The sequence below is a fragment of the Pan paniscus genome, chromosome 5 (genome assembly GCF_029289425.2).
Source record: "Pan paniscus chromosome 5, NHGRI_mPanPan1-v2.0_pri, whole genome shotgun sequence".
Classification (NCBI taxonomy): Eukaryota; Metazoa; Chordata; class Mammalia; order Primates; family Hominidae; genus Pan; species Pan paniscus.
The window spans coordinates 189,484,870-189,501,438 of NC_073254.2; the positions used below are offsets into that span (position 1 = coordinate 189,484,870).

Genomic DNA, 16,569 nt, shown 5'->3' on the forward strand with positions numbered 1-16,569 from the left:
GCCCGGGCACAGTGGCTCACACCATTAATCCCAGCACTTTGGGAGGCCAAGGCAGGCGGGTCACCTGAGGTCAGGAGTTCGAGACCAGCCTGGCCAATATGGTGAAAACCCATCTCTCCTAAAAATACAAAAATGAGCCAGGCGTGGTGGTGTGCGCCTGTAATGCCAGTTACTCAGGAGACTGAGGCAAGAGAATCGCTTGAACCCAGAAGGTGGAGATTGCAGTGAGCCAAGATCATGCCATTGCACTCCAGCCTGGGTGACCAAAAAAAAAAAAGAGAGCCCTCGCCAAACACTTTTTCAATATCAAATCATTTTATCATTATTTATGCATCTGTCTTTTGTTGAAAATTTGTAGATTGCTAAGGCAAAAATGGTATATCATACACTTCATGGTGAGGAGAGATATGTAAATATCAAATAAATGAATGGATTAGTGAGTCAATGTCTCCCATCAAAGTCAGATGTAAAAAAGCAGTGAGTAAAATCTTGATCTATTCCTGCTAGAGCTGTTTTGTGTACAAATACATTAAACCATTTGTGTTTGCAGCAATTTTCTTAGAAAAATGGTAATATTTTAAATGTTGCCATAAAGGCAAGTCTATCACTCATGGTGGTGTCAGCCTTGCCCATCACTGGCTCCTCAGCAGAAGGAGAGGAGGTCTGCTATTTTTTTGCAGTTAAAATAGAAAAAATTATTCAAAACATTTCCGGCAGCACACCCTGGGCAGCCCCATGCACTGAGGTAAAATCCGCTTTTGCAAAGGACTGTCTTTATAGTGACCTTTGGGAACTGCCTATGCACAAACGCTTGCAGGACAACGGCAGTTACGTTGACAAGGGCTGTTTGGTATAAAGTGGCCTCCTGTGGACCTCGCTGCTCCTGGAACCCAGGGCAGGTGCGCGGCACAAGCTGCTCCTACCTTCTCATCGGTCACACCGTCATTGTCATCATCATCATCACAGGCATCGCCAATCCCGTCCTTGTCAAAGTCTTCCTGCCCAGAATTTGGCAGATGGGGGCAGTTATCCTGCAATTAGAGAAGGAAGAATACTTGGAAAAACATTTAGGAAAGTGCCTCTTTCAGGAATGCAGGTGAAATGAAACCAGCATGGCGCCGAGGAAGGAAGCGTGCCCCATCTGTCCTCGATCTCAAGTGGGAGCTCAGAGAGGAGCCAGGAGGCCAGAGGCGCATGAATTTCTTCTCAACTCCTGCCCTGGAAATTATGTCACCACTACTCACGAGGGAGACAAAAGAAACTTGTGTTCGGAGCCCAGAATCCCAGTGAGGTTGCCAAACAACTGCAGAAACAAGAAGAGAATGACAAGGTATTGCTCTGAGAGAACACGGGAGAGAAAAGAGGCTTTAGTGGTGCTTTCCTTCCCACAGACTTCAGCTCATAAATCAAAATGCCAAAGCTTATAAACGTTTAACCCTCACCAGTCAAAAAATCTCAAAGAAAAGAGTCTTTCAAATATGTATGTGATATGTTCAGAAACCAGGGTGAGAACTTGAAATTATCTGCTAACTCAGCTTTTCACGGTGAGTGGGTAATGCATGTAATTGGGTAAAAAACTCCTTTCATTTCAGTCCAACTATACCATAATTTAAAGCTGAGCTGTGCAGACACTAACAACTTGAGGGAATTGGAAATCCAGGAAAAGGTAGAGAGTAGCGCGTCCGTTTCAGTTTCAGTACAAGAGCCCCAAGGGTGTGTCATCCCCGTGGCTCAAAGCATATCACTCGTTGAATCAGAAGACAGAACCTGGGGTCTTGTGCTGGAGCCCAGAGTTTCAGCACTTACAGATTAAGAAAGGAGAGCATGTTGCTTGTCATGGAGGACACGGATCCCAGACGGGGGCCCCTGGCAATGGGGAGGATCCAGCACCTGTGTGTCGGGTTAATATGGGAACGGGCACAGGGGTCCCTTGTCAAGTCTCACTTTTAAATCCTTTTGTGTATGTGTATATATACATATAACTTTGCAAATTATATACCATTTTCGAAGTTATTAAATTTCCATCTAAAATTCCACAATGATGGAAAGAATAATCAGGATATCTTCTAGCAGCACGGACTCAGCTGCAGCTGACCTTCTGAAATCAGGGGCTTCAAGAAGGGTAGGCTGGGTAGCCAAGGGGTGTAACATAGGTTGGGATCAGTGCCTCATTGATTTTAAAACATACTCATATTTTGTTTCAGTGAGTATTTGCCATCTTTAATCAAGAGGGACCGACAGAGAAAATTAACACAAAATTCGCAAGAATGATTAAATATTAAATAAATGAATATATTTATATTTTCAAATGATATTTTGTGTCAGTTTGTGGCATTTCCATGTCTGACCTTCTTAAGGCATAAAACTGCACTAAAACATTTTGGGGCACCCTGTGCGGTGGACTGAGTGGCGGTCCCCACGATGGATGTCCGCGTCCTAGTGTCTGGCGCCCGGGGATGTCACTTGATATGACTGAAGTGAATTTCATCTTATATGGTAACAAGTGGAATTAGGTCAAGGACCTTGAACAGTGAGGCTCATCCTGGATTATCTGGGTGGGCCCTAAATACAACCACAGGTGTTCTTATCAAAGAGAGGCAGAGGAAGTTTCGGGAGAGAAAGGCACTGGAGAAAGTGGTGTGAAGCCGACCAGAGGTCAGGGCCATGCAGCCACCAGCGCCAGAAGCCCAGCGACGCCTGAGCCAGAGAAGCTGGGAGAAGCAGAGGGAGCACGGCCCCGCTAGCACCTTGACGTTGTGTTTCAGGCCTCCAGAGCTGTGAGATAACAGATTCCTGTTGTTGTGAGCCTCCCGGGCCGTGGTGTTCGTTCCAGCGGCCACAGGAAAGCGGTCCAGCCTGGGATGGGCCCCGAAGGAGCTCCTTCTTCCAGCTGAGCAGCTCCTTATACTGCAACACGCTTGGGCTTTGGGAAGAAAACCACGTCCTAACTCTTTCCAAGTGACATAGCCTGGCCAGACCTGCCTGAGACACAATGGCCTCTGCACAGCCTGGAGCCGAGCGTGGAGCCGGCGTCCTCCCTCTGCTCAGTTTCAGGCGTTAACGATGCGCGCAATTGCAAATATGGGCCGACGTGCGTGAGGTTCTCTGTGCCCAGCAGTGGGCGGCGCCAGAGTGTGGCTGTGTCTACTAAGGACCTCCAGAAAGGGGACCAGGGGGGATGCATTCAACCTGGTGATCAGGCAAGAGGCCTGAGAGACCCTCCTTCCAAATGTGCCGTTGCTTCCCAATTCCCTGTGCTCCCCCCGCCCCCCGTCCGCGTGGCGTCCCCGGCGCCAGGAGGAGGGCTGACCGCCGTGGCCCCGTGTGCCCTGCGAGCCCCGCGCCTCACCTTGATGCAGTGGTAGGTGGCGTTGGTGGCGCAGACCAGATTGAGGTTGGGCCAGCCGTCCAGGTCCGAGTCCTCCCCGCAGATGAGCCCGTCGCCCGCGTAGCCTGTCTGGCACTCGCACTTGTACATGGGGTCGCTGAAGTGGCCCAGGTAGATGCACTCCGCGTGCTTGTGGCAGTTGTGTGTCTTGTCCTTGCATGGGTTTTCGGGCTCACACACCTACGGGGAGAAGGGCTGCGTGGTTAGCGACAGGCAGGACGACGGCTCCGGAGGCGTCGAGGCACCGCAGGCCCCAGCAGGTCCGGTCCCAAGCGGACCCAAGTCCTGAAGTGGGAAGGGCTTTCTGGACACGCACTTGAGGTGCTGTTCGTTCCTGAGGCTCCGTGAGTGACTCAGCCATCGTTTCTGAGCCTCGGCTGCCGCTAACAGCTGAGAGGTGGCGGCCTGACCCTCACAGGCCCGGCTGAGCACGCAGCCCCGCACCCCGCGCTGAGAGCGGCGGCCCAGCCGAGCAGGTGCTCAGCTTCCCCGGGCCAGCCCCTCCCATGCCTCTCCCGGGCCACGCCACCCCTTCCTCTCCTTCCTCCTGCTGCTTTTCTGAGCTCATCTGATTTTTCCAAAGCCGCTCGCAACACACAAGGAAGGCCGGCCTTGCGTACTTGCTTTTCCGTCTTGGCTGCGTCCAGGCCGACCCCGACGGGCTGGTTCCCTCTGTATCGGGGCGGGCAGGGCAGGCAGTGGAAGCCGGGCTGAGTGTTGACACAGCGAGGCATCTTGCTGGTGGAGAAGCAGATGTCGGGGACCAGGGCACACTGCGGGGACAAGCAGACATGAGAGGCCGCTCCCGACCTCAGGGCGCCCACAGCCCAGGGCGGGGTCACCCACCTCGTCCAGGTCCTCACAGTGGGTGCCATTGCCCAAGAAGCCCACAGGGCAGGAGCCGCATGACCAGGACCCATCGGGGAAGCTGCTGCACTGGGCTCCCGGGAAGCAGGGGTTGGATAAACAGCCATCTGGGTGGGAGAAGGCGGAGCAGAGTTCACCACGCGCCCTGCGCAGCACAGAAGGAAGCCCGCCCTGTGGGCTGTCAAACACTCTGGGATGTCTTTGTCATCGAATTGTGTAGTCAGGAACACTCTGGTGTGATTCTGGATGATCATCAAGAGGCATCATCTCCAAGATCGCATTGCTCAGGTGGACACAGTGCAGCGGGTTGCAGAAGCACGTGCACATTATGACTACACGCCACGGGCCACACCACACAACTACCCACACGCCACCTTCCACAACACACAACTGCCTACGCACCAGGTTCCACAACACACAACTACATGCCAGGTGCCACACCACAAACCTACCTACGCGCCACATTCCGGATCACACAACTACCCACGTGCCACCTTCCACACTACACAACTACCTACACACCATGTTCCAGACCATACAACTACCACGTGCCACCTTCCAGACCACACAACTGCCCATGCACCACCTTCCACAACACACAACTACACCCCAGGTGCCACACTGCACAACTACGTATGCACCACGTTCCAGACCACACAACTACCCATGCGTCACTTTCCACACCACACAAATACCTACATGCCATGTTCCAGACCACACAGCTGCCCACGCACCACCTTCCACAACACACAACTACACCCCAGGTGCCACACCACACAACTACCTATGTGCTATGTTCCAGACCACACAACTACCCACTCGCCACCTTCCACACTACACAACTACCTACACACCATGTTCCAGACCACACAACTACCATGTGCCACATTCCAGACCACACAACTGCCCACGCACCACCTTCCACAACACACAACTGCCCACATGTCAGGTGCTATACCAGACAACTACCTACATGCCACATTCTAGACCACACAACTACCCATGTACCATGTTCCAGACCATACAACTGCCCACGCACCACCTTCTACAACACATAACTACATGCAAGGTGACACACCACACTACTACCTACACGCCACGTTCCAGACCACACAACTACCATGTGTCACATTTCACACCATACCGCTGCCCATGCACCATGTTCCACACTGCACAACTACCTACACACCATGTTTCACAACACACGGCTACTCACATGCCACGTTTCACACTACACAACTAACTACATATTCCAGACCACACAACCACCCAGATGCCACAGTCCACACCACACAACCACCCAGATGCCACAGTCCACACCATGCAACTACCCACACACCATGTTCCATACCACACAACTATCTACATGCTATGTTCCCAGCCACACAACTACCCACATGCCACAGGCCACACCACACAACTATCCATGTGCCACATTCCACACCATGCAAGTACCCACACACTGTGTTCCATACCACACAACTATCTACATGCTATGTTCCCAGCCACACAACTACCCACATGCCACAGGCCACACCACACAACTACGCACACACCACATTCCACACCACACAACTACCCACATTCCACAGGCCACACCACACAACTACCCGTACACCACATTCCACACCACACAACTACCCACATTCCACAGGCCACACCACACAACTACCCACACTCCACATTCCACGCCACACAACTACCCACACACCACATACCACACCACACAACTGCCCACATTCCACAGGCCACGCCACACAACTACCCACATTCCACAGGCCACACCACACAATTACCCACACACCACATTCCACACCACACAACTACCCACATTCCACAGGCCACGCCACACAACTACCCACACACCACATTCCACACCACACAACTACCTACATTCCACAGGCCACACCACACAACTACCCACACTCCACATTCCATGCCACACAACTACCCACACACCACATACCACACCACACAACAGCCCACATTCCACAGGCCACGCCACACAACTACCCACATTCCACAGGCCACACCACACAATTACCCACACACCACATTCCACGCCACACAACTACCCACATTCCACAGGCCACGCCACCTGGCATCTTTTTTGTTTTTACATTAGAAATACAGGAGGACTGAAACACAGATGTTAAAAGTAGTTATCTTTGCGTGTGCAACTAAAATTGATTTTTCTTTTCTGTGTTTTTCATCTAGTTTCCCAAAGCGTTTGTGCTTTTCATCAGAATGGAAGCCCGGGTTTCAGTGCCCCCGCTTCCACCCCTCACTCACCCACAGGGCAGCTCCTCTTGTTGCACATCTGACGCTCCTGCACATCCCCCACGCAGGCCTTCCCTCCGTACTGAGGCTCAGGGCTGTTGCAGACCCGGGTGCGCTCCCGGATCCCACCGGCACAGGTGACAGTGCAGGCCGACCACGGGGACCAGGGGCTCCAGCGGCCATCGACTGCGGGGAAAGCCAACCGGGGGAAGCTCAGAGCAAGACCCGGGGTGGAGAACGTGAGTTGGCTGAGTGAGAGGGAAGAGCAGGTGGGACGTGGTGTTCCCTACACAGCCCCACAAACTGGTTTCTCCCCAGGTTGGCTGACTACAGGTCAGAGCGTGATTGCACCACTACGCCTGCTGCAATGGTGGATTCCGGGAGTGACGCAGATGACAGTGTTTCCAATGGCTTTGCTGCGATCTCTTGGCCTCCAGAAGACAAATCATACCACCTCTTCTTTTTAATAAAAGAATTTTTTTAATAGAGAGGGTCTCGCTATGTTGCCCAGGCTGCTCTCAAACTCCTGGCCTCAAGCAGTCCTCCTGCCCCAGCCTCCCACAGTGCTGGGATTACAGGCATGAGCCACCGTGCCTGGCCCCACACCACCATTTACACCGAGAAGCTCAGAGCTCCTCGCCAAGCTGTCCCTCTGCCATGGAGGGTGGCCTCAACTCAGAAGCCTGGTATGACACCGAATGTCCTCACAGGCAGTTCCCATGAGGCGTGAGCACAGCTGAAGGCAATCCCTGCACACCCTCTTTTTCTCAGCACATCCATGCACTTCCCGAGCCAGGCCTCCCTGGGGAAGCCCTTGATGCTTTGGGCCAAGTGCTCTGTAACTCACACCCTAGTCTGCACAGACGCAGGGAAAGGCTATTTCAGAGAGACACAGTTCTGTGCATTTGCGGCATCCTCTGTCCACGCTCACTACTCAGTCCAAACTCACTCCCCGTCCACACTCACTGCCCATCCACACTCACTCAGTCCACACTCACTGCCCATCCACACTCACTGCCCATACAACTCACTCCCCCATTCACACTCCCTCCCCATCCACACTCACTCCATCCACACTCACTCACTTCCATCCACACTTACCCCCATCCACACTCACTCCCCCATCCACACTCACTCCCCCATCCACACTCACTCCCCCATCCACACTCTCCCTCCCCCATCCACACTCTCCCTCTGTCCACACTCACTACTCGGTCCAAACTCACTCCCCATCCACACTCACTCCCCCATCCACACTCACTCCCCCATCCACACTCACTCCCCCATCCACACTCTCCCTCCACCATCCACACTCTCCCTCCACCATCCACACTCACTCCCCATCCACACTCACTCCCCATCCACACTCACCATCCACACTCACTCCCATCCACACTCACTCCCCATCCACACTCATTCCCCCATAAACACCATCCACACTCACTCCCCATCCACAGTCATTCCCCATCCACACTCATTGCCCCATAAACACCATCCACACTCACTCCCCATCCACACTCACTCCCCATCCACATTCACTCCCATCTATACTCACTCCCCATCCACACTCATTCCCATCCACATTCACTCCCCCATCCACACTCACTCCCCATCCACACTCATTCCCCATCCACACTCATTGCCCCATAAACACCATCCACACTCACTCCCCATCCACACTCACTCCCCATCCACATTCACTCCCATCTATACTCACTCCCCATCCACACTCATTCCCATCCACACTCACTCCCCCATCCACACTCACTCCCCCATCCACACTCTCCCTCCACCATCCACACTCTCCCTCCACCATCCACACTCACTCCCCATCCACACTCACTCCCCATCCACACTCACCATCCACACTCACTCCCATCCACACTCACTCCCCATCCACACTCATTCCCCCATAAACACCATCCACACTCACTCCCCATCCACAGTCATTCCCCATCCACACTCATTGCCCCATAAACACCATCCACACTCACTCCTCATCCACATTCACTCCCATCTATACTCACTCCCCATCCACACTCACTCCCCATCCACACTCACTCCCCATCCACACTCACTCCCCATCCACATTCACTCCCATCTACACTCACTCCCCATCCACACTCATTCCCCATCCACACTCACTCTATCCACACTCACTTCCCATCCACACTCACTCCCCATCCACACTCATTCCCCCATAAACACCATCCACACTCACTTCCCATCCACACTCACTCCCCATCCACACTCATTCCCCCATAAACACCATCTACACTCACTCCCCATCCACACTCATTCCCCATCCACACTCACTCCATCCACACTCACTCCCCATCCCCACTCACTCCCCCATCCACATTCACTCCCATGACAGAGCTGCAGTGCTGGCTCATTCTTCCTTTAATTACAGTCTGTCCTGAACCGGAATGAAACGGGGCTATCTCAGAGGTTTGCGCTGAGCACAGGTGAGCAGAATTAATCACAAAGGATGGGTTCATTACCGAGCCAGGCCCGGGATGGCAGCCCCCTTTGCTGCTCGGCTGGGGCTGGGCTGGGCTGGAACAGGCCCTGACACCCCGGATCCCGGCTCCAGCTGTGGCTGCTCACTGTGAGCTGCCTGCGAGCCCGCCCACCCAGGGCCCCGCCTTCACCGTACTTACTTGGGCATGGGGCGCCCTGGCAGGCTTTGGTCTCCCGGCCACTCCCTTTGCAATTCTTGCCCCCCATCTGGGGCACTGGGGAGTTGCAGAGACGGATGCGTGTGATATTGCCAACTCCACAGGTCACAGAGCATGAAGACCAAGGTGACCAGTGGCTCCAGCCGCCGTCCTGCCGGACTAACACAAGAAGCAGAGAGAGATCAGGCTGTGCCGCCTAGAGGGGTATTTGCCTGTAAGCGGTGTGCCTTATTAACCGAGGAGCATCTCACAGCTGCTGAGGAGAGGGAAGGAGAACCCCTCCCATCAGCTGGGAGAAAAAGCCTCACCTGGCTAGAATCCTTGCAAAGGCCCAGCACCTCGTGAGGGCAGCTAGAATCTTGCAAAGGTCCCGATGACTGGGAGAAACGCGGCCCCACCCCCACAGGCACGCGGGTGTCACCTGCCCGACACTCACTGCGGGTGTCACACTTGCTCAGACTGCAAGCCCGTGTCTGGATGGAGGGCCCCAAGCAGGTGTTGCTGGTGACGTCACAGGACCGGCCTCTCTGCTGGGTCCCAGAGCCACACGTCACAGAGCACTGGGTCCACTCTGCCCACGGAGACCAGCCCTCCTCACCGTCCACCGCTGCCAGAGGAAGCAAACACAGTGGCATCAGGCCCTGCCTCACAGACGTGCCACAGAATAGAACAGGCACAGGGCAGCTGGCGTGGGGCCACAGTTCACGCATCCAGGAATCTGAGGGGCCACTGCCTGGCTGGGGCAGGTGGACATCCCAGTGGCTGGGCCGTGGCTCCGTGGGACCCAAGTTTGTGACCTGCACAGGAGTTCAGGGACTGCCTTTCAAGAGAAGAGCAAAAACGCCTTTCTGGGTCTACTGTTAGGGTGCTGAGGGGAGCTAAATCCATGTGTGTCCAGGAAAGTCTTTTAATCGATTTTATAAAATAGCTTGCCAAAGACAGTGTTGAATTTTTCTACATGAGGTTTCATTAAAGTTACAAAGATGTAACGTATTTCCATTTAACCTCTGTTCACTGATTTACATAATGTAGTGAAACATTTCAATTATTGGTGAAAATTACAGGTCACTTATTTCCAAGTAAACTGAAACAAGCTAATAAAAAGGAGATTCCCTGTAAAGAAATTCTTCATAGGTAATCACAGCCGCTAAATGGGGGGAAAGAGTAACCTGACGCAAGAAATCATTCCCGTGAGGAGAGAAGCCCAGTGAATGCACCATGACTCAGTGTTCTAGAAAGCAGGGAAATGAAAGAAAAGAAAAATGGTCAAGGAGGTATTTTCCTGGTCATGATGCTCCTGATAACATAAAATGTCTCCTTCTAGTCTAATGTGGGCCCTTTGATTATCAAGATTATATTTTTATGCTTTGCCAGGAGCATTCTGACTTTGTGAATACCTAACAGGCACTTTTATGCATATTGAATTGTTGGTTTTAATTATAAGACTAACTGTATAGGGGATACATTTTCTGCATGTTACAAGCAATAAATTTGAAACTCAGAAAAATCCCATTTTATTCAAAATCACAGAGTGGCAGAGTGTGAGCTCTGAGTCCCTTCATTCTCTGTCCACATCAGAGGTAAGGTGCCCTGAGGATGACACAGCTCTGGGGCCACAGGGACATTCTGGGAATGTTTGGGGGATGGTGACTAGTTTAGTTTGGGAGAAGCGTTGCCTGATCTTAGTGCAGCAGCAACTTGGGGTGTAGACCTGAAGCACCTTGCCAATGGCACTGCACTGGGGAGCCACGGATGGCTCAGGAGCTCTGGGTGGGGTCAGCAGAGCTAACTTGGGAAGGGAACTCGGGGCAGGGGTGGGAGGCAGCACAGAGACCTGAGGGCAGCGTTGGGGCCAACTCAGTCTCTGAACGTGCACTGAGTTTCCAGGGTGGCCCGGGAACCCCCAGGGTGTCCACACGTGGTTCCTCTCCATCTCAGGTTCTGTTCCTTGGAATGTATTTCTATCCCTTAGAACATATTCTTCGGATAACAGTCTTTGGTTTTTGTTTGTCTGATTTTCTATTGTTTTTTCCAGGAATGTGTGTACAGTGATCACTTGCTGCCATAACACCGTCACAGATCTACGTGTGTTCTCTGACTCTCAGCTGGGGCTCCATCGGGGCCTGCTCTGGGCTCACCTGCGTGACCACTGGGCTCAGCTTCCTCGTCTGAGAAGCATCAGGACTGGCCTTCCCACCCCCGCGTTCCCAGGGCTTCCACACTCCTTTCTGGCCATGAGTCAGTCCTCAGTGGATGACCAGTGGCCTGGGGTGGCCCTCTGATTCTCTCACCTGTACTCAGGGGGCTGAACCTCACTCTTCTCTGCCAAAACCAACCAATGAATAAATAAACAAACAAGCATGGAATTCCTAAAAATGCAGGATGCGCTTGCCGGCTGGCGATACTCACAGTGGAGGCAGGAAGGGCAGCATTCGCCTTCCACAAAGGACGGACTGGCGCAGGTTGCAGGCGGGCAGGTGATTTGGTGGCAAATGGTTTTAAATTTCTACAAGTGAAGAAAGGCATGCATGGAACACTCATTTAAAAGGAGGGGACGCTGGTACAAGGGCTGAGACTAGAAGGGGTCGACAGAATGGCTGAATGTTTTCCATCCTACGGACCATACATTACAGAGATGTGAAAATAAGGGCATCTTTTTCTCCCATTAGTGCTGACAGCCTAACAAGAACAGGGCCCCCAGATGGCTCTTTGCATCCATTCCATTCCTTTCTCCCTTCACTGAGCAGCAAGGATGCAACAGAGAGCTCCACGCTTCCTGGAAGGAGGGAAGAAAAGACGGGCAGCAGGAACTCCTGTTATCTAAGGTAATGCTGAGGCCATTGTCAGCAGAAATAGAGTAACATTAAAAGCTAAATTGTCTGTCTGTAAGACTTCAGGCAGTGGCTTGTATTTCCCCCAAACGTTTCTGCTGAGCCTCAGGCTCTGTTGGAACCAGATGGAATTAAATGCAGAGTCTAGGGCCATGTCTGGCTTCTCTGTTCCTCCTGTTTCTAACCAACTGGGGACGCTGGCCAGGTTGCTCCCCCTCTCTGGGCTCTGGTTCTTTATGTGCAAACAAAGAGGTTGATTCAAGTCCTAAATACGGTTCCTGCCCTTCTGTGTTTCTTACACTGAAATTTCCTCACATAGCTGAACCGGTTTCACACATCAGCACTGAACGCTGGCATTTCCAGGCAGTCAGGCTCTGCCAAGGGTCCGATGGTGTCCTCTTCCCCCAGGAGCCGTGTTCTGGGGCCTCACCTTGCAGGTACACGAGGTGCAGCTGTCCACCACCCACGTTTCATTTTCCGCAAAGAACCGGCCATCCTGCCAGCAAGCTGACATGTTCCTTGTCTTAGGAGGGCCACCGATGAGCTCCCAGAGAAACTGGTTATCATTCGACTGGAAAATCAAGTGAAACATTTAAGTATAGACAATAATACTACATATTTAGTCATCATGCTTGTGGATGAAAAACAAAGTTCCTCCTTCATTAAAAAGCTCTAAAGTCAAGTAAGACTTGACTCATCCCTGGGTGGAAGCTCCGGAAGTTGTCCTCCATCCTCACGGGGCTTTCTGAGCCACAGCTTCGTCACTGCCTGGGCTTCTGGGGCTCCCCATCCACCTGCCTTCCTGGAGAGCGGAAATCGCGTGGCTCACATCACACCTGGACCAGTGCAGAGCAACGCTGGGGCTCCTTCGACTGGGGACGCCAGGTGGGACTGGGGTGGGAACGAGGTCCCCAGGCAGCAGCCATAACGACAGGCAGGGATACAGCCAAGCTCCTGCCCTCGCCACCCTCCCTGCCCTGGGATCCTGCCCTCGACCCCCTCCCCGCCCCGGGCTCCTGCCCTCGCCGCCCTCCCTGCCCCAGACTCCTGCCCCCGCCGCCCTCCCTGCCCTGGGCTCCATCTCCTGGCATCATTTACTTCATGCCCTCTGGGTACGAGTGACAGTCAGCGTCACCGCACCCTGGTTAGCCATGTGGACGTCGTGGGGCACCGTGGCCCGGAGCACCTCATTATGTTCAGTCCCTTTCTCTAAACTGCGAGCTGCCCGTCCTGAGCCCCGCAGGGATCCCTCTCTTCCTGGCCGCGCTGTGCCGCTCAAACCCATTTCACTCCTGCCAGCCTCACAGGAACTTCCCGTCCTGCCTCTTCAGCTACGCCAACATGCAGTCCTTTAAATAAAATTATTTTCCTCTGCAGGTGTGTGTGTGTGTGTGTGTGTGTGTGTGTACACTCATACCTACAGATTTACCAAGGAGGTAAATTTCCCAAAATTAAGAATTTATTTTGGAGACTGTGCCCAGGACTGTTTTCCTTGGGAATACTTCCCAAGATCTACCCAACTTCCCTCTAACAATGCTGAATATTGAGCAAGGATCCTGAGGAGCCCGGCAGACACCTCCCCTGTGAACTGTGGGTTTTTACATTGAGCACGAGGCACTGCCAGGCCAGGGAATGTTGATACCTGCTGAGATGGGCCAGCGGCGGAGCTGCCCATGCCCTGTGACCCCCGCGGCCCCCGCATGAGTACCCACCACTCTCTTGAGGTTCTCGCTGAGCTGGTTCACGAGGACGTGGAGCCCCGAGAGCTCCTGGACCATGTTTCCCAGCTCCTCACACGAGCGTTCGCACACCTCGGGCCTCCTCTCCGAGCTGGGGCCCACGTACTCGGTGGTGACATGCGGACCCAGGCGCAGCGTCTCTGTGTTCTCACTGATGGCGTTGATCTCAGCTGAGGGCAAGCATAGAAGGGCCGTGAGCATTACGGAGGACGGGGCCAGCAGCAGGGGCCAGGACCACAGGGAGGACCATCTGCCCTGGCTCCCAGAGCAGCCTGGTGCTGGGTGACACCAGGAACAGCAGGGACAGGGGACAGCAGCTATTTCCCACACTGCCACATGTCACAGAAGGAGCAGAACAGAAATTAGCTCAGGAGTGGGGAGACACATCAGCATAGGAGAGGCCTGCACAGTCCAAACGCAGGAGCACCAGTGGCCACGCATGTCACTCAGACCCAGGTCCCCTCTTTGCAAAGCTTCCGACCACAAATCTGCTTCTTGAACACATCCCCCATGTGTTCTGATGGCTCCTCTCGACTCTTCATCCTTTTTTTTTCATCCCCAAATACCCTTTGTTATGGCTCCTTGCTCTGCTTTAAAGAAAATTCACTATCCTCTTGCTCAAACAGCCAGTCCCCTCGAGACTGTGCCTTGCTCCTCCTGGCCTTCCCATCTTCCCACTGCTCCTAACTTCCCACCTTCCCACCGCTCCCACATTCTCACCTTCCCACCTTTCCACCTTCCCACCACTCCTACCTTCCCACCTTCCCACATTCCCACCTTCCCACCTTCCCACCACTCCCACCTTCCCACCACTCCCACCTTCCCACCACTCCCACCTTCCCACCTTCCCACCACTCCCACCTTCCCACCACTCCCACCTTCCCACCTTCCCACCACTCCCACCTTCCCACCTTCCCACCGCTCCCACCTTCCCACCTTCCCACCTTCCCACCACTCCCACCTTCCCAGTGCTCCCATCTTCCCACCTTCCCACTACTCCCACCTTCCCACCTTCCCACCTTCCCACCTCTCCCACCTTCCCACCACTCCCACCTTTCCACATTCCCACCACTCCCTCTGAAGCCCTAGATCATGGGACCTGGGTGGGTATGGCATGTAATTTACAAATTGACCTGAGGCGAGTCAGGGACGGAGGCGGGGTCCAGTCCTCAGGTCAGCGGGGCCTGCGCAGTTGCAGTCGGGACCCAGGCTCTAGGCCAGAGCTCACCTCACCCCCATGTAGGACCCTGCTCCCTCTCAGGGGTGAAGATCCCATCTTTGAAATGCCTGACTTCTCTCGGACAGTCCATTATTGAGGAAAGACTTAGACATTTTATAGCACTGTCAGGCATTCCGTGATTGAGTTTTTAATCACTTGGTTATAAACTGTGCTGCAATTCATACTAAGCTCAGAAGCTTCCCCTCGGATTCATGTTGCCCATAACCATGTACAATCAGGTCAATATCAACATATTAATAGAGACAAAGAAACCACCCTGAGTGGATTTTACCCAGCACACTAATCTTTAACTAACCTAGGGTATTTGTTTTTCATTCCTCTAAAAGTTAAACAAAAGAACGCATATATCTTTGCTTCTGCTCTGGCTCTGACAGGAATGTAGTTTTACCTGGTAGTAAAACCTTCCAGCTAACTTGCATTTCTCCAGGCTTCTGCCAGTATTCTCAGTTGTAAAATAATAATGGCTCAGCCTCTTCACAAGGTTACTCTCACTTTTAACGAACAGTGAAAAAGGGGATGTCATTACCAAGAACCAATCCATGAACTAGCTGTTTGTATAAGACCAATTTTCCTTAAGTCTGACATAACCAGTGAAGAAGAAGTCTTTGTTGTATTGGCAAAGATCTCCAAATGGGACATTGGCATCCACCTGGCTTTGAGTAGACTAACTCATGGGTGATTGCCACATATGGTCAGGTAGATATATGTATATAGATCCATACTTATTCTACACATCTGGAGATAACAGATCTAGATTTCTCTGTAAGTGTTTTTTTTTTTTTTTTTTTTTGGAAGATCTAAGAGTTTCCCATAAGTTTTAAAAGTTTGCTTTTGATAGTTCCAGGGATTATTGACTTGCACCTGTGAGCCTAGGAAATACCTGCTGAAGGAGGCTGCACCTACTAGGGTGTATGCTGGTAACACACACACACACACACACACACACACAAGGTGTTTGCTCACATAGAGGTGTAAGTCATGTTTGTCATAGTAGGTTAGTTTTACTCACTGACCATTATGACAACTGACTCAACATGCCATGGACAACCTTAGCTCTAGTTTAACTGAACCCACGTGAAATTATAGTACAAACATGTGATTAGGAACACCGCGAAGGGTATATTTTCTTTCATACAAAGAATATTTGCATATATGTTTTGTTTATAAAAACAATATTTTTCTATATTAGTGAAAATACACACACACACACACACGTATACATATAAATATATCAGACTGAAAAAACATTATTGCAACAAAAAGTACCCAAAAGCCCCACAGCCAACTGCACCCCAGGAGCCCCCAGAAGAGCACTGCCTCATGAAGCTGAGGCCCTGGCACGCAGAATGCTGGAGCCAAGATAACTCCGCCTGTGCTGCAAATCACCCCTCAGGTAACAGGCACAGTGAGGGTCGTGGTGGGGGTGACAGTTGGAGCTGGAATGAGGGTTGGTCTTAGAACACCCTTCTCCCTGCATTGATGATCAAATGTCTCCTTGTTCTCCTTCCTCACAGGACGTGCACAATGACCAGGACCTGCAAAG

The 16,569-nt window shown here is 52.4% G+C and overlaps 2 protein-coding genes across 4 annotated transcripts in view; one reads left to right on the plus strand and one right to left on the minus strand.

The window, feature by feature from the left end:
- The window catches only part of LOC129398078 (histidine-rich glycoprotein-like), a 40,069-nt gene extending 27,585 nt beyond the window's left edge, over window positions 1-12,484 (plus strand). The window contains exons 3-4 of one of the 2 annotated variants that reach the window (XM_063605554.1): window positions 6,473-6,774; window positions 6,854-9,006. In XM_063605554.1, the coding sequence (XP_063461624.1) occupies window positions 7,314-8,909 (1,596 nt within the window). In that variant the 5' untranslated portion in view covers window positions 6,473-6,774; window positions 6,854-7,313 and the 3' untranslated portion in view covers window positions 8,910-9,006. Of the gene's footprint in view, window positions 1-6,472; window positions 6,775-6,853; window positions 9,007-11,251 lie in introns of those variants that run through there. The other variant, XR_010112555.1, reaches the window with a different exon arrangement.
- Window positions 1-16,569, minus strand: part of THBS2 (thrombospondin 2) — a 39,540-nt gene that overhangs the window by 13,344 nt on the left and 9,627 nt on the right. For both annotated transcript variants that reach the window (XM_055114360.2, XM_055114361.2), the window contains 10 exons: window positions 13,760-13,956; window positions 12,478-12,618; window positions 11,626-11,722; window positions 9,653-9,823; window positions 9,199-9,375; window positions 6,548-6,721; window positions 4,235-4,362; window positions 4,009-4,161; window positions 3,350-3,568; window positions 924-1,031 (listed from right to left, as the gene is read on the minus strand). In XM_055114360.2, the coding sequence (XP_054970335.2) occupies window positions 924-1,031; window positions 3,350-3,568; window positions 4,009-4,161; window positions 4,235-4,362; window positions 6,548-6,721; window positions 9,199-9,375; window positions 9,653-9,823; window positions 11,626-11,722; window positions 12,478-12,618; window positions 13,760-13,956 (1,565 nt within the window). The remainder of the gene's footprint in view (window positions 1-923; window positions 1,032-3,349; window positions 3,569-4,008; window positions 4,162-4,234; window positions 4,363-6,547; window positions 6,722-9,198; window positions 9,376-9,652; window positions 9,824-11,625; window positions 11,723-12,477; window positions 12,619-13,759; window positions 13,957-16,569) is intronic.